The sequence below is a fragment of the Dendrobates tinctorius genome, unplaced genomic scaffold (genome assembly GCF_039654945.1).
Source record: "Dendrobates tinctorius isolate UK_male_01 unplaced genomic scaffold, ASM3965494v1 ptg000047l, whole genome shotgun sequence".
Taxonomy (NCBI): Eukaryota; Metazoa; Chordata; class Amphibia; order Anura; family Dendrobatidae; genus Dendrobates; species Dendrobates tinctorius.
Window position 1 is genome coordinate 2,108,297 of NW_027361715.1, and position 26,764 is coordinate 2,135,060.

The window sequence follows — 26,764 nt, forward strand, 5'->3', positions numbered from 1 at the left end:
GGGCTGGCTGACCACACCAAAAAACTGAATAGACCAACAAAATCAAGTGTGAACATTAGCAGAAAAACTTAGCTTTAGATGACTGGAACATAGCTGAGCACCGAGACCTGACAAGCCAGAAGGAATCACCAGCAACTGAATAGGGCGTCGGCTGTCTTAAATCCAATCTGAGATTCCCAAGGTCCAATCGTCATCCACATTCTCAGGTGGCAGATCTCCACCGATCAAATCAGCCTCACTACCTCCTGTTACCACCAGAGGGAGTCTGGAAGGAGAACTCACAACTGGTGAACCAGAGAATGAACTCACAACACACGGCCAGGTAAGGAGAAAGTTTTTTTTTTTTTAAATGTGTTTCGACGGCAGGATGGAGACAAGAGAAAGAATGCGGGGCAGGATGGAGACAGATGGGGCAGGATGGAGACAGATGGGGCAGGATCATCGGGCAGGATGGAGACAGATGGGGCAGGATCATGAGGCAGGATGGATACGATGGGGCAGGATGGACACGATGGGGCAGGATCATGAGGCAGATGGGGACAGGATGGGGAGATCATATTGGGCCAGGACTGGGAGACCATATGGGGCCAGGACTGGGAGATCATATGGGGCCAGGAATAAGTCACATGGGGGGCCAGGATGGGGGATATTATTACCATAAGAGCTAATTAAGGGATATTATTACTGCAGTGATGTATTTATTTTATTTTTTGAGGATACTGTTTTAAATGGGGGGGCGGTCCTGTTACTGTGCAGAGCAACACTAGGTCACCTTTTTTTCTTCATCTGGTGTAGTTTAGAATTTGGGAATGAATTAAGTTTTGTGTTATGTGCACGGTGCTATAGATAACTGTTATTTCCTGCAGAGACAAGCCCTGGCTGGAAGAAGTGATGGCGGTCTGTGCTCGATGAAGATGATAATCGAAGATGAAGGACTTCACCTAGAGAGTCACTGGTGAGTCAGTGTATTACCTGTACACTGACACTATACACTGCATACTATATACAGCGGTCCTGTGTACAATGTCACAAGTGATCACTGTATTACCTTTCCACTATACACTATATACAGAGCTCCTGTGTATGTCACCAGTGATCACTGTATTACCTGTACACTGATACTGTATACAGAGCTCCTGTGTATAATGTCACCGGTAAGTATTGGAGAAGTGGAGGGCACCGCTCATAAATTTCAAAACAAGAGGGCTCACTAAGGGCCTGGAAAAAACATGACATAGAAGAGCAAGAAAAAAAGATCATGCCCATATATAAAGGAGCACCTCAATTGTATATATAAAGAATAATGACACTTTATTAGACAATATTACAAAAAGCAAAAAAGCACACAAAGCATATTGCTATCTTTTTCCCTGAGGAAGCCACAATTGTGGCGATACGCGTGGGAACCTATCCCACACCATCTTTCTCCCTACTGCCAGGGCCCTGGCTCAGACTCTAGGATCCACACTCATTCTGGTGTGTGAGCATACTTCAGCCCAGGAATGAGTTTGTTATCTTCCCTAAAATTGTGTGCTACTAGTTTCTCTTCTTAAGAGCCCGTCACACTAAGCGAGATCGCTAGCAATATCGCTATAACGTCACTGGTTTTTGTGACGCAGCAGCGATATTGCTAGCGATATCGCTATGTGTGATACTTACCTCCGACCCGTTCCTCCGCTGGTTATCGCTGATCGCGCGAGAACGTCCTGGGCCATTTCTCGTCGTCAGCTTCCTGATGGGCTTCCTGCTGTGGTGACGAGCGATGCGTGGACGCGGGCGGGAGGACGTCTTCACCGCCTTGTCTGACAGGTAAGTAGTGACCGCCGACCGCTGCTATGTCGCTGGTGAGATCTGCCTGTTTGGCAGCTCACTAGCGACCACTTAGCGATGCACCAGCGATCCTGACCGGGTCGTATCGTTGTCGGAATCGCTGGTGCATCGCTAAGTGTGACGGTACCTTTTCTTTTCAAAATTCTTTTTATTAAAGAGTAAAAATAAGACATTCACATAAAGGTTACGATTCCTACACGTGAAACGGGATTAGGTAATGTGAAATGAGCGATTGATGGCAGTATGAGAACAAACAAGGTGAGAAAAGAGGTCCGCACCATGATAGTGATTCAGTCCTCAGAGAACCGGACAAACCGGTTATGGTGCGGAGTGTAAGTCCATTGCAAGAATAAAGTAATACATATTTGAGTCCGTTCAGGTGTACCAATCTTGCCTGAAGATCAAAGTGTACAGAATCATCTATAGATATAAATACGAAAAAAAAAGGAGAGCAGAGAGTAAGACTAAAGAGAGAGGAATGGAGATAAGAATAGGTACAGTAAGAGGGGAAATAGTTGGAAAGGGGGAGGATGAGGATAGGGGAGGGGGGGGGTAGGCACGGTAGGTCGTGGAATGCGACAAAGTAAGATTTAATTTATTTAGTATGGGATGAGGATCTATAGTTAACCCATGGGTGCCAAATGTCCAGGAAGGAAGTCTGAGCGTGGTTCACCAGGGACACCGTTTCTGCCACATGATAAAGCAAGTGAACCTTATCCTGGAGTTGCAGTAAAGTGGGAAGGTTAGTAGTTTTCCAGTGGACCGGTATTAACAATTTGGCGGCAGCAAGAATACGTTGGGCCAAAATTGATGCCTTTCTATGTTCAGGCCAGATCAAGAAATTCAATAAAGCTGTCTCTGGTTTCAGACTCAGTTTTTTCTGTACCACGTTATTAATAAGGCGCTCAACTTGTTGCCAGAATTTAAGGATGATGGGGCATTGCCACCAAATATGAAAATAGCTGCCAGTACCCGTTCCGCATCTCCAGCACGTAGGTGATGCATCTGCACTCCAACCAGAACTCCGGAGTGGTGTATGAAACCATCTCGTGATTATTTTGAAAGAGTTCTCCTGTGCTCGGACACACTGGATTGGGCCATGGGAGTGCTTATAAAGAGTCTGGGCCGGTGTGAAGTGATAACCTAAGTCTCGTTCCCAATGAGAAATATATGCTCTCTTCGGGCAGGTATCAGAGGTCAATAGGGTCCGGTAGACAGTAGAGAATATTTTCTTGGGTCTAAAGATTCTGGTGCAAAGCATTTCATAGTTAGTCTGAACTCTGGCTAGATTGGTGTGACAGTACCTTTAGGCTATGTTGAGTGACCTGTATTTAACAGGCTTATTACTTTCTTCTCACATGCCTTTTTGTGTTTCTCAGTCTCAAGGGGGCCCTAAAAATTTTGCCTGTATGGGGCCCCGATATTACTAGTGGCAGCCCTGGCTGCAGGCCATGGTTATGTGTAGGGCTGCTCACAGTAGTACAAGGAACATGCAACTGGCATCGTCATACTGAAAAACGGCTCCTGGAACGCTTGGGAAAGATGTCCATACAACTGGTTCTATGATCTACGTTTCCACGATTAGTTTTTAGTGATATTTTTTTTTAAAAAATTGAAGTTAACGATGTTACTTAACGGGTGCAAAAAATCTGAAATATCAAAAACAAAAAACTCACCAAAAGCTCATCATGGGAGTATAGCTATTGTGTACCATGAATAAAGAGGGGCCCGGCAAACATTCATTATGGCACCTCACACCATAATCCCAAGATTAGGACCAGTGTGATGTTCCCTCGTGAAGCCCTCTTATTAGCATTGTCCATGTGGTCCCAAGAAGATTAGTGATGAGCGAGTATACTCGTTGCTCGGGTTTTCCCGATCATGCTCGGGTGTTCTCTGAGTATTTTGGCGCGCTCGGAGATTTAGTTTTCGTCGTCTCAGCTTCATGATTTGCGACTGCTGAACAGGCTGAATACATGTGTGGAATGACTGTTTGTTAGGGAATCCCCACATGTATTCAACCTGTCCACAAGTCGCAAATCGCCAAAATACTCAGAGACCACCCGAGCAACGAGTATACTCACTCATCACTAAAGAAGATCAATGCGTCAAAACAAAAAGGTGGGACTCATCGTTGAAGAGGAGAGACCTAGATAGGGGTGATGTCAGGTCAATGCATCACCTATAGCTGGACGCTTGGCTCGTAGCCCAATGTCATGTAAACACCTCCTAATGATTTGTGATGACAATGTTTGAGTGGTGTGTGACATCCAATTTCGCTTACAGTACAGAACTGATCAATTGTGGAACCAGTGGTACGGCCATTATTCCAAAGTGTAACAGTAGTGTTTTTTAATACTACAATGCCAGGCTGTATGATGCTCGTGCTACTGTGAGCATACCGAGTCCAAGCGTGCTACCACAGTCTCCACAACTGTCTGCCATCGAGCACATCTGGGACGTCATTGGTCGCCAATTGCACAGGGAGCTGCCAGCAGTGGATCTTGACGATGTGCCCAAATCCATAGTAAATACCAGCAGATGTATAGATGAGCCATGAAAAGGAGCGAAGAGGGCACAAAGTGAAATCAATGGCTGTCGGCAGTTCCACCCCAATACCATATTTCAGGGCTTCAGATGCAAGTCACGACAGAGCCACAGAAGCGTGGCAAAAATGAGATGTGAACCCGGCCTTCTACTAAACTACATGTTCGGCTCATATCACCAAAACATATAGGAACACATCAGCTAAATGTCAGCAATCACTTATCCTTAAAAGCCACGCACAACACAACAAATACTCCAAAAAAAAAAAAACTAAAAAGAAACTCCTTTGCATGAAGATGGATGAATGAAAGCAAGTTTTCTTAGAAGCAGATATAGAAACAAATTTACCAAGCATGGCTGGTTCTTTAAAAGGCAAAATTCCATCAATTAACTTCAGGCAATAAAGACTTAAAAACACACACACATTCAGAGATGAAAACAAACACTCCAATTAGCTCACGCTGCCTTCCCCAGCTCTTTACAAGTAATGTGCCTTTGTGGAGTAAAGCGATTCCTCTTTCATCTTCCAGTGGTTTAAGTGGTACGTCTAATCTTCAGCTCTAGTTTCATCATTCAGCATATGTCACTTGCAAGACCCTGCTCTAACCCAGGGGTTCCCTCTATGTGCAAGTCTGGAAGAATTTCCAGGGTCCTCAGAGCGGCACTTCACACTTTTTTTTTATTCTTAATACATTTAGTACTTTATTAATATAAACAAATTTAGTATCAAGAACATAATAGCGTCAACGTATCCCAGTCGTTTCATTAAATCCACATGCACATTAGCAGCCATAGACTGACTTGGACCTTATCTGTTGTACTGAAGCATCTAATGAGCGTGTGCAAAGGTCATTGGTCAAGGGAGGAAAAGCAAGGGTGAGCTGTGACATCAACTACAGGGAAAGTTGAACCTGTCAGCTATTAGCTGTATATAGAGGTGTGTTATTGGCCTTTGTAAACCTGCCTCTGATGATAATGAACCTGCTGAAAACTTCTGAAAGAAACATTGCCCCGGTGGATAGTCCAAAAACTTCACGATTACTTATTTTGTTGCTGAATACAGCTAGTCATAAAAAACTCAATCAGCGACTCTGCGCTTCCGCATGGACACTGCAGCCAAAGTGGTTAATAACATTCTCTGAGCAGTGAGCACCAACATATCCTGCAGAATTATCTTCAGCCACTCCATATATGCTTACAATATGTATCATCCACTACACCATCCTCTCTCTTACGCGGAACAATCATGAAATGGTTAACGACCTAGGACGCACATTTTTGTTATAGGTCACTAAAGGGAATCTGTCAGCAGGTTTGTGCTACTTAATTGGAGAGCAGCATAACGTAGTGGCAGAGAGCCTGACTCCAGAGATGTGTCACATGCTCAGATATTTTAAATTTCAGAATTTATAATTAATAATTACAATATTGAAAAATATAGTGAAATTAATGTTCTCCAATAAAGCCCAGCAGACAGAGCTTAATAGGAGGACCAAGATAGCAGTGATGGGGACCTCTTCAGGAGACCCCCAGCTACTCTAGTAACTCATTGGCAGCTCGTGATGGCAACCAAGCCATTTGAGTGATTGATCGCTGCAGCTTAACCATGTTGGTGCCACTATCAGAGCGCAGGTGTCAGCTTTCATACATGCAAACTCTTGCCATGATGTACATTAATATCCAAATACGACAAGAACTTAAACTGGCATTAAAAATTACCAGCCGCCTCCCCGGACAGTAAAAAAAAAAAAAAATTCTAAATTTCACATGGTCCAATTAATGCTGTGCAGGGACACGGCCCTTTGATAAGTATTACTAACATAGGAACAATGCAACATAGAAGTCTAAGAAAACGAGCTCAGATGTGTTATTTCTTGGCATTACATAAGTATTTGATAAAAGAAGAGAGTTGTCCGATTCTCTTAATGCCAAACCACGTGAATTACTGTAGTGGTAACTCAGAACGAATAAATATATGTGCAATACCAATTGCCTGTCACGATGTGACGGTCTTCAGTAAGGCGCCCTAACTATCCCTGTCCCGGGGGTACTCTTGAAGGTAGAGAGGCCTGGGTCTCCAGATTTCAAAGCTATGCTCCTGTTATACCCTAATCTGTTCCCTCCCCCACCCCATGAGGCATGTGACAGAAATGTATTGTAAAAAAAAGTCACAAAGACAAAAACAGGGATATCAGAAAACCTCTATCATGCAAATGCACTAACCAACAACAGGGAGAAGAACAATGACATGGAGGAATAAACTTAATGGGAATAGGGACCAGGAGATAAATACATGTACTATAGCAAACTACAGATCACTACTACAAAAACTCCACTCCAGCCACTTAGCTTTAGCACTGAGCACAGGAAGACGAATCTTTCACCAGCAGGGACTAAACGCACAGAGCCAGTATATATAGAGGTAGTAAAGGGTAAGCAGTTACAGCTGAGAACAATCACACTGTATGGACTCAGCCAGCATGGAAAGAGTCCTTAACCCTATCAGACACCGAAAGGAAATTCACTTAAAATAGGGGATGAATCACACCATCTCTAAAGAAGACCCACGATTCATTACCCGACGTGACCGTCTAACTCCAGCTCTACCAGGGGGACGTGATACCGTTGTGACATTGCAATGCAGAAAAATGAAGAAATGCTAGTAAAATCTACGACTCTTAGATGGTTAAGACCCCCGAAGCCCATCGGCGCAGGGAGGACCATGCCTAGGTGAGGGGCAGACCATAACGCACGATTTAAATTTTCCTTTTCATAGCTGTGTAGTATTTAGGTAAGGGGCCCCTGGGTGAGCTCAGCGGACAGTGAGATGCAAGCCCGCGGGTGAGCTCAGCAGACAGTGCGATGTAGGCCCGTGGGTGAGTTCAGCGGGCAGTCAATGTGTCTGTCCCTTAACTAAGCTTAGTCATCAGGAATGGTAGAAAACAAGGGGCCCATGGAAAGAGCTCAGCTGATTGGGTGAAATCTGGAGACAGTAAATATAACAATTACGGTGGTCTCTGGGGATGAGCCCAGTGGACAGAAAAAGGATACTTCTTCATACCTGGATTTCCCCTCGAGCTAGGTGTAATAAGCGGCTGAGGGGAGGGGTTCCAGTGTGCGCTTGCTGAACAGTGAAATGCGGATCCCTGGGGATGAGCCCAGTGGACAGTGAAATGCGGGTCCCTGGGGATGAGCCCAGTGGACAGTGAAATGCGGGTCCCTGGGGATGAGCCCAGTGGACAGTGAAATGCGGGTCCCTGGGGATGAGCCCAGTGGACAGTGAAATGCGGGTCCCTGGGGATGAGCCCGGTGGACAATGAAATGCGGGTCCCTGGGGATGAGCTCGGTGGACAGTGAAATGCGGGTCCCTGGGGATGAGCCCGGTGGACAGTGAAATGCAGGTCCCTGGGGATGAGCCCGGTGGACAGTGAAATGCGGGTCCCTGGGGATGAGCCCGGTGAACAGTGAAATGCGGGTCCCTGGGGATGAGCCCAGTGAACAGTGAAATGCGGGTCCCTGGGGATGAGCCCAGTGAACAGTGAAATGCGGGTCCCTGGGGATGAGCCCAGTGAACAGTGAAATGCAGGTCCCTGGGGATGAGCCCAGTGGACAGTGAAATGCGGGTCCCTGGGGATGAGCCCAGTGGACAGTGAAATGCGGGTCCCTGGGGATGAGCCCAGTGGACAGTGAAATGCGGGTCCCTGGGGATGAGCCCCGTGGACAGTGAAATGCGGGTCCCTGGGGATGAGCCCCGTGGACAGTGAAATGCGGGTCCCTGGGGATGAGCCCCGTGGACAGTGAAATGCGGGTCCCTGGGGATGAGCCCCGTGGACAGTGAAATGGAGGTCCCTGGGGATGAGCCCCGTGGACAGTGAAATGCGGGTCCCTGGGGATGAGCCCCGTGGACAGTGAAATGCGGGTCCCTGGGGATGAGCCCCGTGGACAGTGAAATGCGGGTCCCTGGGGATGAGCCCCGTGGACAGTGAAATGCGGGTCCCTGGGGATGAGCCCCGTGGACAGTGAAATGCGGGTCCCTGGGGATGAGCCCCGTGGACAGTGAAATGCGGGTCCCTGGGGATGAGCCCCGTGGACAGTGAAATGCGGGTCCCTGGGGATGAGCCCCGTGGACAGTGAAATGCGGGTCCCTGGGGATGAGCCCCGTGGACAGTGAAATGCGGGTCCCTGGGGATGAGCCCCGTGGACAGTGAAATGCGGGTCCCTGGGGATGAGCCCCGTGGACAGTGAAATGCGGGTCCCTGGGGATGAGCCCGGTGGACAGTGAAATGCGGGTCCCTGGGGATGAGCCCGGTGGACAGTGAAATGCGGGTCCCTGGGGATGAGCCCGGTGGACAGTGAAATGCGGGTCCCTGGGGATGAGCCCGGTGGACAGTGAAATACGGGTCCCTGGGGATGAGCCCAGTGAACAGTGAAATGCGGGTCCCTGGGGATGAGCCCAGTGAACAGTGAAATGCGGGTCCCTGGGGATGAGCCCAGTGAACAGTGAAATGCGGGTCCCTCGGGATGAGCCCAGTGAACAGTGAAATGCGGGTCCCTGGGGATGAGCCCCGTGAACAGTGAAATGCGGGTCCCTGGGGATGAGCCCCGTGGACAGTGAAATGCGGGTCCCTGGGGATGAGCCCCGTGGACAGTGAAATGCGGGTCCCTGGGGATGAGCCCCGTGGACAGTGAAATGCGGGTCCCTGGGGATGAACCCAGTGGACAGTGAAATGCGGGTCCCTGGGGATGAACCCAGTGGACAGTGAAATGCGGGTCCCTGGGGATGAACCCAGTGGACAGTGAAATGCGGGTCCCTGGGGATGAACCCAGTGGACAGTGAAATGCGGGTCCCTGGGGATGAACCCAGTGGACAGTGAAATGCGGGTCCCTGGGGATGAACCCAGTGGACAGTGAAATGCGGGTCCCTGGGGATGAGCCCAGTGGACAGTGAAATGCGGGTCCCTGGGGATGAGCCCCGTGGACAGTGAAATGCGGGTCCCTGGGGATGAGCCCCGTGGACAGTGAAATGCGGGTCCCTGGGGATGAGCCCCGTGGACAGTGAAATGCGGGTCCCTGGGGATGAACCCAGTGGACAGTGAAATGCGGGTCCCTGGGGATGAACCCAGTGGACAGTGAAATGCGGGTCCCTGGGGATGAACCCAGTGGACAGTGAAATGCGGGTCCCTGGGGATGAACCCAGTGGACAGTGAAATGCGGGTCCCTGGGGATGAACCCAGTGGACAGTGAAATGCGGGTCCCTGGGGATGAACCCAGTGGACAGTGAAATGCGGGTCCCTGGGGATGAGCCCAGTGGACAGTGAAATGCGGGTCCCTGGGGATGAGCCCAGTGGACAGTGAAATGCGGGTCCCTGGGGATGAGCCCAGTGGACAGTGAAATGTGGGTTTCTGGGAATGAGCCCAGTGGACAGTGAAATGTGGGTTTCTGGGGATGAGCCCAGTGGACAGTGAAATGTGGGTTTCTGGGAATGAGCCCAGTGGACAGTGAAATGCGGGTTTCTGGGGATGAGCCCAGTGGACTTCCTTCATACCTGGATTCCCCTTAATATAGGTGTAACAAGCGACTGAGGGGTTCCAGTGTGCACTCACTCAACAGTGGTATATGTCACTAACGAAGAAGGAGATGTCACTAACGAAGGACGAGATGTCACTGTCGCCTCCATGTTTCTTCCCCTTTTATAGGTTTATGACTATTTAGTTGCCATCTCCTGATCTGATAAATGCTAATCCATGGCGGCTTTTAATGCTGTTGTTTTAAGCTCATCGCCCCTCTTCTTTCTATCTATTCTTCTCCTCTTGCCAGGTAGCAATAAAAGGTACAATAAATGACTACAAGGCTGTGGAAACAAATCTTACCCAGTGGACATAATACCGGATTTCGAAACTCTGAGATTGGCTACTTTTCAGTTGTAAAGTGTTTCCATATATTATGGTGGTTTACCATACGGGAATCTCAGGGCTCCCCTCTCCCTTTGGCATATAGCTTCCCTGGTGTTCACCCTTTATTATAGTGATTTGGGTCCCCCCCCTTTTAGCATATAGCTTCTCTGGGGTCCTCCTTTTATTATGGGGAATTTCAGCAGGTGAGATATGGTTGTTGGGACCTTTGGAACCCCACTCCCCTCAATGTTTATAACATGCCATGTGGAACGTAGTAAAAGTGGGTCCCTGGGGAGGACTCGGCGGACGGTGGAGTACGGGTCCCTGGGGTGGACTCGGCGGACGGTGGAGTACGGGTCCCTGGGGTGGACTCGGCGGACGGTGGAGTACGGGTCCCTGGGGTGGACTCGGCGGACGGTGGAGTACGGGTCCCTGGGGTGGACTCGGCGGACGGTGGAGTACGGGTCCCTGGGGTGGACTCGGCGGACGGTGGAGTACGGGTCCCTGGGGAAGAGCTCAGATGACAGGAAAATGAGATTGCTAAGCCAATAGACCCATGTTTTCTCCTTGAGCTAGGTGGTTTTTTTGTGGCCAAGGCGAATATTGGCAGGATTTTTGGTACTTGGATGAGTGGGGGGCTCATATGACCACATCTCAGGAAGGATGGTATTTTGCTAATATGTACTAATTTATATGTGCATGTAGCTCTTTCAAAGACAAGTCCAGGAATACCTGTACATGGCCGGTCCGTTCCTCCGTTACTGAGAAATCAGCTTTTGAAATTATATGCAAATGACTATGGTAGATCTAAAGCCTTAGGGCCCCATCACACATAGCGATCTCGCTAGCACTCGTCGCTGCGTGTGACAGGCGGGAGACCAGCGATCTGCTGGTAACTAACGTACACATCGGGTATCCAAGGGACGGGAGTCCCTTAGAAACCCGATGTGTACGTTATTTACCAGCTCCCTGCATCAGCGCGCTGGTAACTAAGGAACACAGCGACGCCGCGTGCTGGGCGTTGCTGTGCTGATCGCTGGTGAAGCTGTCTGTTTGGCAGCTCACCAGCGATCATGTAGCAACTGTCCAGTGATCCTGACACGTTGATATCGTTGTCGGGATCGCTGGTGAGTCGTTATGTGTGACGGGGCCTTTAGTCACTCCACCTCTATTCCCAACCCATAACCACCGGCTCCTGCTTGACTGATGGCTCCTTTGCCTGAAGTCACACAGCATACAAGCAGGAGGCGGCGGCGCTGGGTGAAGAATAGAGCTGGAGTGACCAAGGATTTAGATGTACCATTTCCATATTCATTCAAAAACTGATTTCTCAGTAACGGAGGAATGGACTGGCCATGTCTTTGAAAAAGCTACATCTGCATATAAATAGTGTGGGGTGGGTGATATCCTGAGGACAGATTTCCCTTTAGTTACTCCCCAAGTAAAATCTCAGGACAGATTTTGCCTTTTATTATCTATGCTGTCGCTTCAGAGATCCTTTTTAGATTAAAAATTGTCATATTTATTACCTAAAAAAAAAAAAAACAAGCGTGCTACTATAGTAACAAACTGACGACTACAATCAGCAAAAATGTAACCAAAATATTTAACTTTCTTTTCTAACACCTCCTAGGTAGTCGGTAAAATGTATTCAAGCTGCTAAACGTTACAGCAAAGTCAAAAATTAGTGCCGTCTTGTAAGAATTTCCGTCTTATTTGGGGCATTTTGCAGTCTGCAGCTTGCCCAGCAAATGACACTTTCTCACAAGATTCTAAAGGAGGGTGGGATACTCGCTTATTTTAGATCGGCCAAAAATTTTTTTATCCCCATGGGAACCTACCAATTTTTCATTTTTGTGCCTTTGTTGTCTCTTCCCACTTTTTTTTATAGTTTTTCGCCAACACAGCTGAATGAGGGGTTGTTGTTTTTTGGCGGGAAGAGAGTTGTAGTTTTGAATGAAACTATTCGTTATACCGTATCATGCGCTGAAAAATGGGAGAAGAAAAATCCAAGTGGGATAACACGGTTAAAAAAAACAAAAAACAAAACAGGAGTGAAACAATCAGAGGAAAAGTGTAATAGAAACACGTCACCACTTCTGTATTTATCACCCACTCCTGGTCTTTGCATATTGAATTTCCCAGAGAAGCATGCATGGCTTATAAGTCTCCTCACTCTGACATGCCAGGCTTGGCTTGTCACTCTCCACAAGGAGAAACGCTCGACACCAGTCCTGAGCCTCTCAACCAAGTTTAACCAGATCTCATGCTTTGCACTGATGAGTGGTAAAGCCCTGAAACACCATGTTGCAAATTGAGATTCTGGTCTGGGTTTTATCCAAGACTCGATAAAGGGTCGATATTGTCTTCTAGGATTGCTACTTCCTATAGGTGGTACTAAAGTTCTAGTCCTCTTCCTCTGTATTTGGTGAGGTTTTTACATCGGTATATAATATGCAAATTGTCTCTTCAGAGAGGAAGGGGACTAGAACTTTAGTACCACCTATAGAAAGTAGCAATCCACAAGGAGAAACGTTCGACACCAGTCCTGAGCCTCTCAACCTCGTCTAACCAGATCTCATGCTTTGCACTGATGAGTGGTAAAGCCCTGAAACACCATAATAACCCAGCGACAGTGGGGGTCCGATGGGTGCCGTTATAGCACAATTGTCATTGTGTTTATCTAAATGTTGCTGTGATTGACAAAGGCTTTTATATAGTTAAACCGCAGCAACTGGCAGTATAGACAGATGCTAGCTATGCATTACAGTCAGCATCTGCCCTGTATGGAGAGGTACAGTTCCGGCGCCTCTGCCATACAAGTGCACCCCAGCCATGATGTACATGTTTGACAGGGTGCGCAAAGGGATGAAAGTCATTTATTTTGTGATGAATGCATCATTCTGGTTTATGGTCTACGTGTTTTGGAAAACTGGTCAGAAATAGGGCCCAGTAGCTTCCACCTTCCCCACACCCTCCAAGACTGACAGGTCTCCCACCTTACAATCACAAAGTTGCAATGTTTCAAAGAAAAACACACATATAGGGAGAAATCTGTCAATCAAGGGGATAAAGGATGGGAAAAGCCCTACCGAACCTGCCTTGGAGCAGTCATCCAAGACACAGATCCCAGAGTAAGCTTTCTGCGAAACGCTGCAGCATTACAACGTAAAGCATACATGACTGTAAGAACACAGCCAGATTTAGGATGCTCTTGGGTTGAGACGCACGAATCAAACAACAGGTTCCCTTTAAAAATCCAAAAAGGGAGTGCAGATGAGACATCCCATATGGTATCACTGAAGGAGGTCCAGTCACTGCGGCTGTGACCGTCCCACGAGCAGTCACTGCACAGAGTGTAGCGATAGAGCATACTGGAAGAAAGTATGACGCCATTATAAATCCTTGATTACTTGTGAATGATGATCAGTCTCACATACAACCACCCAAACCATCATTACGTCTTTTTTGTGACAAGTGCCCCTCACTCACCCCTTACCTTTAAGCAACGCCTGTCTCCAGGTCAAAAGTAGCAAGTTCTTATTCTTACGCCATTCCTGCTGCTCTCCTCAGTATTCTGGGATTTTTTTTTTGTTTGCTTTTTCTTATGTCTTTTAGCAAATCCTTCATACTGTTGCAGAGATATGTGCCTTTTAATCAAGTGCTAATTTGTATGGGGTGTATTTCACTGGGTGATTATGCAGAGCAGCCTAAAGACACGCCCAAGAGGATCTTCTTAGCGACGCCCCCTTGTACAGACAGCAAGAATTAGCACTAAACAGCCCATGTCAGTGACAAAACCAAGAAAGACGAAAACATGGACCCAGAATACTCAGGAATAAAATAACAGTAAAAACTGGCCACTGTTCACCTACTGACAGGTGCGATATAAGGGCTGCCAGTGGTGTTATCTACTATACAGAACACTACATTCATTCCTATAGAGGATAAAATAAATATATATATATATATATATATACACTCACTGGCCACTTTATTAGGTACACCATGCTAGTAACGGGTTGGACCCCCTTTTGCCTTCAGAACTGCCTCAATTCTTCGTGGCAGAGATTCAACAAGGTGCTGGAAGCATTCCTCAGAGATTTTGGACCATATTGACATGATGGCATCACACAGTTGGCGCAGATTTGTCGGCTGCACATCCCTGATGCGAATCTCCCGTTCCACCACATCCCAAAGATGCTCTATTGGATTGAGATCTGGTGACTGAGGAGGCCATTTGAGTACAGTGAACTCATTGTCATGTTCAAGAAACCAATCTGAGATGATTCGAGCTTTATGACATGGCGCATTATCCTGCTGAAAGTAGCCATCAGATGCCTGTTCTTAGCTGAGAGGAGTGGTACCCAGTGTGGTCTTCTGCTGCTGTAGCCCATCTGCCTCAAAGTTCGACGCACTGTGCGTTCAGAGATGCTCTTCTGCCTACCTTGGTTGTAACGGGTGGCAATTTGAGTCACTGTTGCCTTTCTATCAGCTCGAACCAGTCTGCCCATTCTCCTCTGACCTCTGGCATCAACAAGGCATTTCCGGCCACAGAACTGCCGCTCACTGGATTTTTTTTCTTTTTCGGACCATTCTCTGTAAACCCTAGAGATGGTTGTGCGTGAAAATCCCAGTAGATCAGCAGTTTCTGAAATACTCAGACCAGCCCTTCTGGCACCAACAATCATGCCACGTTCAAAGGCACTCAAATCACCTTTCTTCCCCATACTGATGCTCGGTTTGAACTGCAGGAGATTGTCTTGACCATGTCTACATGCCTAAATGCACTGAGTTGCCGCCATGTGATTGGCTGATTAGAAATTAAGTCTTAACACACAGTTGGACAGGTGTACCTAATAAAGTGGCCAGTGAGTGTATATATATATACATACACACACACATACACACACACACACTTGTGGCCAAAAGTATTGACACCCCTGCAATTCTGTCAGATAATACTCAGTTTCTTCCTGAAAATGATTGCAAACACAAATTCTTTGGTATTATTATCTTCACTTAATTTGTCTTAAATGAAAAAACACAAAAGAGAATGAAGCAAAACATTGATCATTTCACACAAAACTCCAAAAATGGGCCAGAAAAAAGTATTGGCACCCTCAGCCTAACACTTGGTTGCACAACCTTTAGCCAAAATAACTGCGACCAACCGCTTCCGGTAACCATCAATCCCTGATATTTGAAGGGTGCCTTCTCCAAACTGCCATTTTTAGATCTCTCCACAGGTGTTCTATGGGATTCAGGTCTGGTCTCATTGCTGGCCACCTTAGAAGTCTCCAGTGCTTTCTCTCAAACCATTTTCTAGTGCTTTTTGAAGTGTGTTTTGGGTCATTGTCTTGCTGGAAGACCCATGACCTCTGAGGGAGACCCAGCTTTCTCACACTGGGCCCTACATTATGCTGCAAAATTTGTTGGTAGTCTTCAGACTTCATAATGCCCATGCACACGGTCAAGCAGTCCAGTGCCAGAGGCAGCAAAGCAACCCCAAAACATCAGGGAACCTCCGCCATGTTTGACTGTAGGGACCGTGTTCTTTTCTTTGAATGCCTTTTTTTCCTCCTGTAAACTCTATGTTGATGCTTTTGCCCAAAAAGCTCTACTTTTGTCTCATCTGACCAGAGAACATTCTTCCAAAACGTTTTAGGCTTTTTCAGGTAAGTTTTGGCAAACTCCAGCCTAGCTTTTTTATGTCTCGGGGTAAGAAGTGGGGTCTTCCTGGGTCTCCTACCATACAGTCCCTTTTCATTCAGACACCGATGGATAGTACGGGTTGACACTGTTGTACCCTCGGACTGCAGGGCAGCTTGAACTTGTTTGGATGTTAGTCGAGGTTCTTTATCCAACATCCGCACAATCTTGCGTTGAAATCTCTTGTCAATTTTTCTTTTCCATCCACATCTAGGGAGGTTAGCCACAGTGCCATGGGCTTTACACTTCTTGATGACACTGCACACGGTAGACACAGGAACAGTCAGGTCTTTGGAGATGGACTTGTAGCCTTGAGATTGCTCATGCTTCCTCACAATTTGGTGTCTCAAGTCCTCAGACAGTTCTTTGGTCTTCTTTCTTTTCTCCATGCTCAATGTGGTACACACAAGGACACAGGACAGAGGTTGAGTCAACTTTAATCCATGTCAACTGACTGTAAGTGTGATTTAGTTATTGCCAACACCTGTTAGGTGCCACAGGTAAGTTACAGGTGCTGTTAATTACACAAATTAGAGAAGCATCACATGATTTTTCGAACAGTGCCAATACCTTTGTCCACCCTCTTTATGTTTGGTGTGGAATTATATCCAATTTGGCTTTAGGACAATTCTTTTTGTGTTTTTTCATTTAAGACAAATTAGATGAAGATAATAATACCAAAGAATTTGTGTTTGCAATCATTTTCAGGAAGAAACTGAGTATTATCTGACAGAATTGCAGGGGTGTCAATACTTTTGGCCACAACTGTGTATATATACACTCACTGGCCACTTTATTAGGTACACCATGCTAGTAAGGGGTTGGACCCCCTTTTGCCTTCAGAACTGCCTCAATTCTTCGTGGCAGAGATTCAACAAGGTGCTGGAAGCATTCCTCAGAGATTTTGGACCATATTGACATGATGGCATCACACAGTTGGCGCAGATTTGTCGGCTGCACATCCCTGATGCGAATCTCCCGTTCCACCACATCCCAAAGATGCTCTATTGGATTGAGATCTGGTGACTGAGGAGGCCATTTGAGTACAGTAAACTCATTGTCATGTTCAAGAAACCAATCTGAGATGATTCGAGCTTTATGACATGGCGCATTATCCTGCTGAAAGTAGCCATCAGATGTTGGGTACATTGTGGTCATAAAGGGATGGACATGGTCAGCAACAATACTCAGGTAGGCTGTGGCGTTGCAACGATGCTCAATTGGTACCAAGGGGCCCAAAGAGTGCCCAGAAAAAATTCCCCACACCATGACACCACCACCACCAGCCTGAACCGTTGATACAAGGCAGGATGGATCCATGCTTTCATGTTGTTTACGCCAAATTCTGACCCTACCATCCGAATGTCGCAGCAGAAATCGAGACTCATCAGACCAGGCAACGTTTTTCCAATCTTCTACTGTCCAATTTCGATGAGCTTGTGCAAATTGTAGCCTCAGTTTCCTGTTCTTAGCTGAGAGGAGTGGTACCCAGTGTGGTCTTCTGCTGCTGTAGCCCATCTGCCTCAAAGTTCGACGCACTGTGCGTTCAGAGATGCTCTTCTGCCTACCTTGGTTGTAACGGGTGGCAATTTGAGTCACTGTTGCCTTTCTATCAGCTCGAACCAGTCTGCCCATTCTCCTCTGACCTCTGGCATCAACATGGCATTTCCGGCCACAGAACTGCCGCTCACTGGATTTTTTTTCTTTTTCGGACCATTCTCTGTAAACCCTAGAGATGGTTGTGCGTGAAAATCCCAGTAGATCAGCAGTTTCTGAAATTCTCAGACCAGCCCTTCTGGCACCAACAATCATGCCACGTTCAAAGGCACTCAAATCACCTTTCTTCCCCATACTGATGCTCGGTTTGAACTGCAGGAGATTGTCTTGACCATGTCTACATGCCTAAATGCACTGAGTTGCCGCCATGTGATTGGCTGATTAGAAATTAAGTCTTAACACACAGTTGGACAGGTGTACCTAATAAAGTGGCCAGTGAGTGTATATATATATATATATATATATATATATATAGCTGATTAAATGTACAAAACACTGCTAGCTATAAGAGGAACCTGTCACGTAGATATTTGTCTCTGATCTGCGGCAGGATGTTACAGAGCAGGAGGAGCTGATCAGATTCGTGTATATTATTGTTGGAAAAGTTTCAGTAAAACTTACATTTTATTCATTTAAATCCCTTTTGTATACATGGGAGTCCAGTGGGCGGCACCAGTCAGCGATTGACAGTCTTCCCTGTGTGACTGTGCATGCAGAGATAGCCGTCAGCCGCTAGTAGGACCGCCCACAGGACTTGTGAATAAAGACACCAAGGGATTTCAATAAATAAAATACTGAAAAATAAATAAAAATAAGTAAAGAAATCTTTTCCAACAAAACTGTTTCTTTCTGGTCGGCTTCTTCTCTAGATCATGCTGTCCGCAGATAGGACTACAAATAGAACGCGACAAGCTCCTTAACTAGGAAGAGTCAGAGGAACTTCTAAAAGACGTATAATATTTGCTTCTTCTGTCTTCCTCAGCTGGAGACACCAGATCTGAACTATGGTGCGGAGATCCAACATTGTCACCCCCTTCCCCATCATGTGACCGTAGATTAGGAATAGACTTCACTGACAACATTATAGACGGAAACTTTATACTTTTTTTTTTTACATAGAAAACAATTAAGCTTGTCAGCGAGTGCAACATTTCAGCTGTATAGGATACCTGACCGGTAGCCAAGACTTCAGCCGCAGAACTAGACACATCACAATGCCGGCTACCTATGTGTATAGTTGTGTGTCAATCTTTGCTTACATGTTATAATAGTAAACAGAAAACAAACAACAAAAAGTTTAAAAAAAAATGACAAAACAAGTCAACACAAACCAATCAGACCCTTGTATCACCCTGCAATCAGTGAATGGAACAAATCAAATAAGTATCAGACATTCTATAAAACTTCGAGAGCTGAAAACTGAAGGAAACGCGTCGTAAAGAAGAACGACAAACAGAAACATCAGCGATTCATCACTGGATGCAATGTGTGTAAGAGCAAGGAACCTGTCATCTCACACAGGGAAGAGGCAGCCCAAAGTGCCCGTGAATGGGATTAAAGGGGTCGTCTAGAATCTACTTTGTTTTGTTCCGTACACCCACATGACCGATGCAGCCAATCACTGCCATCAGCGGTAATGTCTGTATGTACAATGCGAGACAAGTAAACAAAGACCACCGAGGACCACCAGAGCGGAGAGGGGAAAAAAAACACTACTCAACCTCCCAAAGGCATTTCCAATGTATATAAAATATTTGATAACTTTTAGATGATTTACTTTGTATCTAGACTTAGTTTCCCTTTAAACGATGAAGCAAAACATTAATTATTCTAATTTCCTATTTACTAATGTCTAATAGATGATAATACAGTAAATGGCAGCTGCCTGACCTTTCCACCTGTGTAGGATCTAGACAGAAAAATTAAAGTGTCCATTATTCTAATAACTTATCGGATTATATCGGCCTAATGGATAATGAAGGTATAGAAGGGAGAAATAGAGGAAACGGGTCACAGAGAGCGAGAATCAGACTGGTGATCGATAACACTGGTCAACAGCATTTTTGGTGCCAAAGATATTTCATCGAATTTAGGGTATTTTTGGGGTGCTGATTCTGAATATGTCATCAGTTTTGCCAGATTGGCTCAAGTTTTTGAGATTTTTGGTATCTTATTTATAGCACTTGTTGGTAAATGCGACGCATCATCTCATTAATTTCTTTGGATTAGTACTTGAACTGAGCAGTTCTCAATATAGTTTTGTGTTAATTAGTGTTCTAAAAGTTTGTTCATAGCTTGATTTTTGCACTAACTTTATGTTGTTGTCTGTTTTCCAGTGAAAAGCATGAACTCATCATGAAGAAGTTGTCTTAACGATCCAGACTCATTCTGTTACATTTGTGGTGAATATACACTGCCAAAACATAGAAGAAACATAACACACTTCGTAAAAAAAGTGTATTTTGCCTATTTTGGGGTTATGCTTGGGGACCAAGACAAGTTTTGGGCACCACACATAGTGTGCAAAGCATGTATCGAATTATTACGAAAATGGAGCAAAGGACAAAGAAAAAGCTTCAAATTTGGTGTTCCAATGGTGTGGAGAGAGCCAAAAAATCATCATGATGACTGTTATTTATGGTAAACACAGGTACAGGCACATCTTCACAATGAGGGACAGGCCTTCTTGCAGATTCCATGTTACTCCCATTTTCGTTTCTTATGCTTATTGAATCCTTGCACTTGCACTGCACAGAAATAACAGTCATCATGATGATTTTTTGGCTCTCTCCACACCATTGGAACACCAAATTTGAAGCTTTTTCTTTGTCCTTTGCTCCATTTTCGTAATAATTCGATACATGCTTTGCACACTATGTGTGGTGCCCAAAACTTGTCTTGGTCCCCAAGCATAACCCCAAAATAGGCAAAATACACTTTTTTTACGAAGTGTGTTATGTTTCTTCTATGTTTTGGCAGTGTATATTCACCACAAATGTAACAGAATGAGTCTGGATCGTTAAGACAACTTCTTCATGATGAGTTCATGCTTTTCACTGGAAAACAGACAACAACATAAAGTTAGTGCAAAAATCAAGCTATGAACAAACTTTTAGAACACTAATTAACACAAAACTATATTGAGAACTGCTCAGTTCAAGTACTAATCCAAAGAAATTAATGAGATGATGCGTCGCATTTACCAACAAGTGCTATAAATAAGATACCAAAAATCTCAAAAACTTGAGCCAATCTGGCAAAACTGATGACATATTCAGAATCAGCACCCCAAAAATACCCCAAATTCATTAAAATATTTTGGACACCAGAAAAAAAATTTTTTTTCGTTGACCTGTGTAATTAGTGATAGAAAAGAACAGAAAAATGTCAGATAGGAGACGGATGATAACTAAGATAACTAGAGATAAATAGGCAATGTAATATTAGTTTATAAAAGGTCAACAGAAACAAAATAGCGCAATAAATAATGAAAGAGATAATGTCCAGGTGATCAGACAGATAGGAAGATAAATTAATAGAAACAAAGATAAATAGATAGAGAAGAATAAAAACAGGGGCAGGTATCAGAGTCAGTTCCCCCCCACAAGCTCCATGGTCCTGGCATTCCCCCATAAGATAGAGTGGGAACTTTCCCATCACAGCAATAACACTCAGCGGTGGGGCAGCAGCACTCAGCGACGGGGGCAGCAGCACTCAGCGATCGGGCAGCAGCAGCACTCAGCGATCGGGCAGCAGCAGCACTCAGCGATCGGGCAGCAGCAGCACTCAGCGATCGGGCAGCAGCAGCACTCAGCGACGGGGGCAGCAGCAGCACTCAGCGACGGGGGCAGCAGCAGCACTCAGCGACGGGGGCAGCAGCAGCACTCAGCGACGGGGGCAGCAGCAGCACTCAGCGACGGGGGCAGCAGCAGCACTCAGCGACGGGGGCAGCAGCAGCACTCAGCGACGGGGGCAGCAGCAGCACTCAGCGACGGGGGCAGCAGCAGCACTCAGCGACGGGGGCAGCAGCAGCACTCAGCGACGGGGGCAGCAGCAGCACTCAGCGACGGGGGCAGCAGCAGCACTCAGCGACGGGGGCAGCAGCAGCACTCAGCGACGGGGGCAGCAGCAGCACTCAGCGACGGGGGCAGCAGCAGCACTCAGCGACGGGGGCAGCAGCAGCACTCAGCGACGGGGGCAGCAGCAGCACTCAGCGACGGGGGCAGCAGCAGCACTCAGCGACGGGGGCAGCAGCAGCACTCAGCGACGGGGGCAGCAGCAGCACTCAGCGACGGGGGCAGCAGCACTCAGTGACGGGGGCAGCAGCACTTAGCGAAGGAGAAGTAGCACTCAGCCACGGGGCAGCAGCACTCAGTCATGGGGCAGCAGCACTCAGTCATGGAGAAGTAGCACTCAGTCATGGAGAAGTAGCACTCAGTCATGGAGAAGTAGCAGCACTCAGTCATGGGGCAGCAGCACTCAGTCATGGGGCAGCAGCACTCAGTCATGGGGCAGCAGCACTCAGTCATGGATGATGGGGCAGTAGCACTCAACGATGTGGTAGCAGCACTTAGTGATGATGGGGCAGTAACACTCAGTGATGGGCGATGGGGCAGCAGCACTCAGCGATGGGGCAGCAGCACTCAGCGATGGGGCAGCAGCACTCAGCGATGGGGCAGCAGCACTCAGCGATGGGGCAGCAGCACGAGCAGTAGCACTCGGTGACGGGGAAGCAGCACTCAGCGACGGGGAAGCAGCACTCAGCGACGGGGAAGCAGCACTCAGCGACGGGGAAGCAGCACTCAGCGACGGGGAAGCAGCACTCAGCGACGGGGAAGCAGCACTCAGCGACGGGGAAGCAGCACTCAGCGACGGGGAAGCAGCACTCAGCGACGGGGAAGCAGCACTCAGCGACGGGGAAGCAGCACTCAGCGACGGGGAAGCAGCACTCAGTCGTGGGGCAGCAGCACGAGCAGTAGCACTCGGCGATGGGGAAGCAGCACTCAGCGACGGGGAAGCAGCACTCAGCGAAGGGGGAAGCAGCACTCAGCGAAGGTGGAAGCAGCACTCAGCGAAGGTGGAAGCAGCACTCAGCGACGGGGAAGCAGCACTCAGCGACGGGGAAGCAGCACTCAGTCGTGGGTGATGGGGCAGTAGCACTTTGATGGGGCAGTAGCACTCAGTGATGGATGATGGGGCAGTAGCACTCAGTGATGGATGATGGGGCAGTAGCACTCAGTGATGGATGATGGGGCAGTAGCACTCAGTGATGGATGATGGGGCAGTAGCACTCAACGATGTGGTAGCAGCACTTAGTGATGATGGGGCAGCAGCACTCAGCCATGGGGCAGCAGCACTCAGCCATGGGGCAGCAGCACTCAGCCATGGGGCAGCAGCACTCAGCCATGGGGCAGCAGCACTCAGCCATGGGGCAGCAGCACTCGGTGATGGGGAAGCAGCACTCAGCGACGGGGAAGCAGCACTCAGCGACGGGGAAGCAGCACTCAGCGACGGGGAAGCAGCACTCAGCGACGGGGAAGCAGCACTCAGCGACGGGGAAGCAGCACTCAGCGACAGGTGATGGGGCAGCAGCACTCAGTCGTGGGGCAGCAGCACTCAGTCGTGGGGCAGCAGCACTCAGTCGTGGGGCAGCAGCACTCAGTCGTGGGGCAGCAGCACGAGCAGTAGCACTCAGCGATGGGGAAGCAGCACTCAGCGACGGAGAAGCAGCACTCAGCGACGGGGAAGCAGCACTCAGCGAAGGGTGATGGGGCAGCAGCACTCAGTCGTGGGGCAGCAGCACTCAGTGATGGGTGATGGGGCAGTAGCACTCACTGACGGATGATGGGGCAGTAGCACTCAGTGATGGATGATGGGGCAGTAGCACTCAGTGATGGATGATGGGGCAGTAGCACTCAGTGATGGATGATGGGGCAGTAGCACTCAACGATGTGGTAGCAGCACTTAGTGATGATGGGGCAGTAACACTCAGTGATGGGCGATGGGGCAGCAGCACTCAGCGATGGGGCAGCAGCACTCAGCGATGGGGCAGCAGCACTCAGCGATGGGGCAGCAGCACTCAGCGATGGGGCAGCAGCACTCAGCGATGGGGCAGCAGCACTCAGTCATGGGGCAGCAGCACGAGCAGTAGCACTCGGTGACGGGGAAGCAGCACTCAGCGACGGGGAAGCAGCACTCAGCGACGGGGAAGCAGCACTCAGCGACGGGGAAGCAGCACTCAGCGACGGGGAAGCAGCACTCAGCGACGGGGAAGCAGCACGAGCAGTAGCACTCGGCGATGGGGAAGCAGCACTCAGCGACGGGGAAGCAGCACTCAGCGAAGGGGGAAGCAGCACTCAGCGAAGGGGGAAGCAGCACTCAGCGAAGGGGGAAGCAGCACTCAGCGAAGGGGGAAGCAGCACTCAGCGACGGGGAAGCAGCACTCAGCGACGGGGAAGCAGCACTCAGCGACGGGGAAGCAGCACTCAGTCGTGGGTGATGGGGCAGTAGCACTTTGATGGGGCAGTAGCACTCAGTGATGGATGATGGGGCAGTAGCACTCAGTGATGGATGATGGGGCAGTAGCACTCAGTGATGGATGATGGGGCAGTAGCACTCAGTGATGGATGATGGGGCAGTAGCACTCAACGATGTGGTAGCAGCACTTAGTGATGATGGGGCAGCAGCACTCAGCCATGGGGCAGCAGCACTCAGCCATGGGGCAGCAGCACTCAGCCATGGGGCAGCAGCACTCAGCCATGGGGCAGCAGAACGAGCAGTAGCACTCGGTGATGGGGAAGCAGCACTCAGCGACGGGGAAGCAGCACTCAGCGACGGGGAAGCAGCACTCAGCGACGGGGAAGCAGCACTCAGCGACGGGGAAGCAGCACTCAGCGACGGGGAAGCAGCACTCAGCGACAGGTGATGGGGCAGCAGCACTCAGTCGTGGGGCAGCAGCACTCAGTCGTGGGGCAGCAGCATGAGCAGTAGCACTCAGCGATGGGGAAGCAGCACTCAGCGACGGGGAAGCAGCACTCAGCGACGGGGAAGCAGCACTCAGCGAAGGGTGATGGGGCAGCAGCACTCAGTCGTGGGGCAGCAGCACTCAGTGATGGGTGATGGGGCAGTAGCACTCACTGACGGATGATGGGGCAGTAGCACTCACTGACGGATGATGGGGCAGTAGCACTCAGTGATGGATGATGGGGCAGTAGCACTCAGTGATGGATGATGGGGCAGTAGCACTCAGTGATGGATGATGGGGCAGTAGCACTCAACGATGTGGTAGCAGCACTTAGTGATGATGGGGCAGCAGCACTCAGCCATGGGGCAGCAGCACCCAGCCATGGGGCAGCAGCACCCAGCCATGGGGCAGCAGCACTCAGCCATGGGGCAGCAGCACTCAGCCATGGGGCAGCAGCACTCAGGGATCGGGCAGCAGCACTCGGGGATCGGGCAGCAGCACTCGGGGATCGGGCAGCAGCACTCGGCGATGGGGCAGCAGCACTCGGGGATCGGGCAGCAGCACTCGGGGATCGGGCAGCAGCACTCGGGGATCGGGCAGCAGCACTCGGGGATCGGGCAGCAGCACTCAGTAACGGGGCAGTCCCATGTAGAAGGCAGGACCTGCTCATTGTGCCAGTGACGGCTGCAGACTGTCTCCTGCCCACGTGTCTGCTCAGAGCCGCACTGAACGCAGGCTAGAGGCCGGTGCGACTCCCCCGGAGCCCGCGGTGCCCCCGCCTTCCTCTTACCTTTCACCGAGCGGGGCTTGGCCTGTTTTCTCCTGGACATGTCCCCGGTGCTCGCGGTGCCCTCGTGTGCCGGGAGTCCCGCTGCTGGCCGGCTCCGTGCTGCAGTGCCGCCGGCTCCCCCTTCCTGCTCCGTCACTACTTATTGTGGTAAAGTTCCTATTGTGTGGGCTTGTGGCTCCCTTGGGTGCAGAGGGGGATGGAGGAGGAGACAGGAGGAGCCCTGGTGCCCCCCACCCCAGACCCTGGGGGTCGGCAGTGCTGCAGGACGGGCTGCGGAGGGTCGGCGCCCGGGGGAGGGCAGCGCTGATGCTGCCGGTAATACTGCGCACTTTGGCCGCTACTTGCCGGTCTCCGGCGCTAATACCTGTGTGCGGCACTACCGCCCGGGTGTCCCTGCTCCGCTCGCGGATGCTCAGGTGTCCCGGCGCCGCTAGCTGCCCCCATGCGCCGCGGTCACGGCCCCGCAGCCTCCCCGCTCCCCTATCTCATGCCGCCCGGCCGGCGCGCTGCTCTTTGTCCCGGCTCTGTCCCCTCCTGCCTTCTCCGCCGCCGCCGCTGCCTCTGCTGCTGGGGCTGCACTGCAGACACACATAATAAAGCCAGGCTGGGCTGGGGATGGAGCGGAGTCCCAGCAGGGGGATGTGAGGAGTGGAGTCCCGGCGGGGGAGCGCTCTGATCCCGCAGGGAGCCCCCGCACAGCCTGGGCTCAACCAGACACTGAGAGGAGAGACAACAGCACCGAGCCATGGACAGCGCTGGAAATACAGGCAGGGGGCGGGGCCCGGCGGAGGAGGCGTGCGCGGGGGGAGGAGCCAGCGGGGCGCCGGCGGACAGGCAGGGGGCGGGGCCCGGCGGAGGAGGCGTGCGCAGGGGGAGGAGCCAGCCGCGGGACCCAGGAGGAGCGGAGCTGTCCTGGCAGTGCGCGGGGCCGGCGTGCTGGGCGCTGTAGTCCTCCTGGGGTGCACTCTGAAGCGGGATGTCCTCGGCTGACACCAGGGAGCAGTAGCTCACTCTTTCTTGCATTTCCATGGCTTCCGACCTGTAACAATGTCATTGTTCTCATTACTATGGAGCTGGTGCTTTTCTTTTCCCTTATTCACACCGTTTGGGGCTGGTCGCGATGTTTTGATCACTTCTGCATTTTTTTGTTTTTTTTTTCAGAGGTGCTCTGACCTAGAAAATCATTTTCCTCCTAAATCCCTATCTATTTCGTGCCATAATCTTTGCTACTTTTCGCTACTTTTTAATGGCGCTTTGTTTGAGAGCAGTGCATGCCGGGATACTGAAATGAAGGGTCATGGGGGGGGTATAGTCTGCGGTCACTGCCGCTGCCCCCTCCCTGAAATGAAACATCGTTGGTGACGCTCGTGTCATGGGCCGGGCGTGATGTGCATAATGACAGCGCGCACTCTGTTGTCGGCTCAGATTAAGCCGACAACAGAGCGCGTCACAACGCCCAGCGGGCAGAG

General features: G+C 49.3%; 1 protein-coding gene across 1 annotated transcript in view; it reads right to left on the reverse strand.

Annotated features, from left to right (window-relative positions):
- The window catches only part of ZNF423 (zinc finger protein 423), a 272,352-nt gene extending 246,331 nt beyond the window's left edge, over positions 1-26,021 (reverse strand). The window contains exon 1 of the mRNA XM_073576157.1: positions 25,296-26,021. Within this exon, the coding sequence (XP_073432258.1) occupies positions 25,296-25,335 (40 nt within the window). The 5' untranslated portion in view covers positions 25,336-26,021. The remainder of the gene's footprint in view (positions 1-25,295) is intronic.
- Between the last annotated feature and the right edge of the window lie 743 nt (positions 26,022-26,764).